Genomic DNA, 2,500 nt, shown 5'->3' with positions numbered 1-2,500 from the left:
TACAACTACTGCAACTGCTACTATTACCACCACTACTACTACTACTATTGCCACTACTACAACTATTACTACTATCACCACTACTACAACTATTACTACTGTCACCACTACTACTACTGCTACCACTACTGCAACTACTATCACCACTACTACAACTATTACTACTGTCACCACTACTACTACTACTACCACTACTACAACGATTACTACTTCTACTACGAATATATAGTTCCATAGAAATTCACTGAACAATACCCAATACTTCTTTTGAGGGAAGTTGTAAAACTTCTGATCTATCGTTACGCAACCATGTAAAATTGCCATTCGCTTGACCAGACTCCTAAAAACAATTTATTTTTTTTATAATAATTTGTATGATTCACAAATGTATTTTAAGAAAGCTATGACGCCCTCAAAGGAGAGTAATGCAGAGCTGCCATCACTACCCCCTTTTTTGGGGGGTCAAATCAGAAACACAGATTACTGATAATTACAAAATAACAGAACTGTGTCTGTAATCTGAAGTTGATGGAATCTGATTTTTTTTCTTCTCTCTTCTTCTTTGGGATGTTTTTTGAAGTGTATACAATGAGGAACGGGAATTCCCTCTCTCTCTTTGAGTCTCTCTTTTTCTTTACTCTCTCTCTCTCCTCTTTCCTCTCTAACCTTTTCCCTTTCCTCTATTTCCTCTCTCTCTTTCTTTTCCTCTTTCTCTTTCTTCTCTATCCCTTTCCTCTCTCTCTCTCTCTCCCTCTCTTTTTCTATTTTTCCACCCCCTCTTCTACCATAGACCCGAGAGAGAGAGAGAGAGAGAGAGAGAGAGAGAGAGAGAGAGAAAGAGAGAGAAAGAGAGAGAGAGAGAGAGAGAGGGAGAGAGAAAGAGAGAGAAAGAGAGAGAGAGAGAGAGAGAGAGAGAGAGGGAGAGAAAGAGAGAGAGAGAGAGAGAGAGAGAGTTCAAATTCAAATAACTTTATTCCCAAATTATGATAGTTTTCCATTTTACATAAATAATTAATTGCAAAATGATAGATATACAAAACATTTGTTACAGGTCTGACAAAATATCACAACTGACAATTTAGGAAATGTCCTTTTATTTTAGTCTTGAAATTACTGAGGTTTGTGATCTTTAACATTATGAGGTAGTAGGTTCCAGGTCAGGGGTCCACGTATTAGCATTTGCCGTGTCCCTATTTCCGTGTGTGATCTCTGGACATAGAGAGAATTGACTTATCCTGTTCGAACACCTGATGTGTTCCCTACAGTTTGTAAGGGCAGGATTCATTGTGGATAATTCCGATGAATTATTTTATGAATGAAAATACAAGTATCATAACTGCATTTGGCTTAAATTTTTAACCATTTTAATTTAAGAATGTGTGGGGTGATGTGATCGAACTTACTAACATTACACAATGCAACTCTTGGAACAAAGTTTTGCAGTCTTTGTGCTTTCTGCATTAGGGTTTTGTTAGTTGAGCTCCAAACACTTAAGCAATAGTTAATGATGCTCATGGCTAGAGTGTGTAAAACCGTGATTCTTGTTTCAGTACGGATTTCATTTCTTATAGGACTAATATATATTAGTATACCCATTACCTTCCTATGTATGTTGTCAACATGGGCTTCAAATGTCATATATCTGTCTAAGTGTACACCAAAGATTTTTAACTGAAGAGCTTAGTTCAATTTGGCAGCCTTCGAATTCTATGGTTGTGTCTATGGGAAAGTTTGCCGACTACTTATGAAGATACATTGTGTTTTTTTGTGGTTTTATTTTAAGACCATTGATGTCAAAATATATTTTTGCCTGAATTAGAGTGTGTTGAGTATTTCTTATTAATGCATCTAAGTTGTTCACTCACACTATAAAGAAATTGAATCATCGGCGTATTAAATGGCAGTTATGGACTATGGTTCATAAATCATTAATGAAAATTGTGAATAGGATCGAGCCTACTATAGATCCTTGTGGAACACCGAAATAGACTGATTGTTATGATGATATATGATGATATACTTTCATTGATTTTTACCGATTTTTTAATGTACTTGGATAACCAGTGGGTATTAATTCTATGGTTTCTTAATTTATTATGAAGAATTTTGTGATCGACACTGTCAAAGGTTTTAGAAAGATCGCACAAAGTGAGCAAATTTACATTATTGTTGTCCATGTTATTGTAAATTTGGTCAGTAATCTGTAACAACGCTGTTTCAATGGATAACGTATTTCTAAAGCCATGTTGAGTTTTAGATATTAAGTTATTGGTGTCCAGGAAATTCATAAATTGATTTGCTAAAGTTTTTTTTTCAAGAACCTTAGATAGTACTGGGGATATTGTAATGGGGCGGTAATTATTCATATCGTCTTTATCCCCAAACCTGAAAACTGGTTTTACAATTCCATGTTTCCAAAGCGACGGGAAAACACCAGTAACCAGAGAAGTGTTAATGATGATCGTTATATAAAATGCGATTACCGGTAGACTATCCTTAA

At 35.4% G+C, this 2,500-nt stretch overlaps 1 protein-coding gene across 1 annotated transcript in view; it reads right to left on the bottom strand.

The window, feature by feature from the left end:
* Positions 1–2,500, bottom strand: part of LOC122266886 (uncharacterized) — a 45,611-nt gene that overhangs the window by 26,870 nt on the left and 16,241 nt on the right. The window contains 2 exon segments of the mRNA XM_086552412.1: positions 1,408–1,517; positions 1,657–1,719. Coding sequence (XP_086408538.1) covers positions 1,408–1,517; positions 1,657–1,719 — 173 coding nt within the window.

This window comes from Penaeus japonicus, unplaced genomic scaffold (assembly GCF_977035675.1).
Source record: "Penaeus japonicus unplaced genomic scaffold, GWHDUDI00000001_assembly GWHDUDI00000026, whole genome shotgun sequence".
Lineage (NCBI taxonomy): Eukaryota > Metazoa > Arthropoda > Malacostraca > Decapoda > Penaeidae > Penaeus > Penaeus japonicus.
This window is presented reverse-complemented; position numbering and strand designations above follow the sequence as displayed.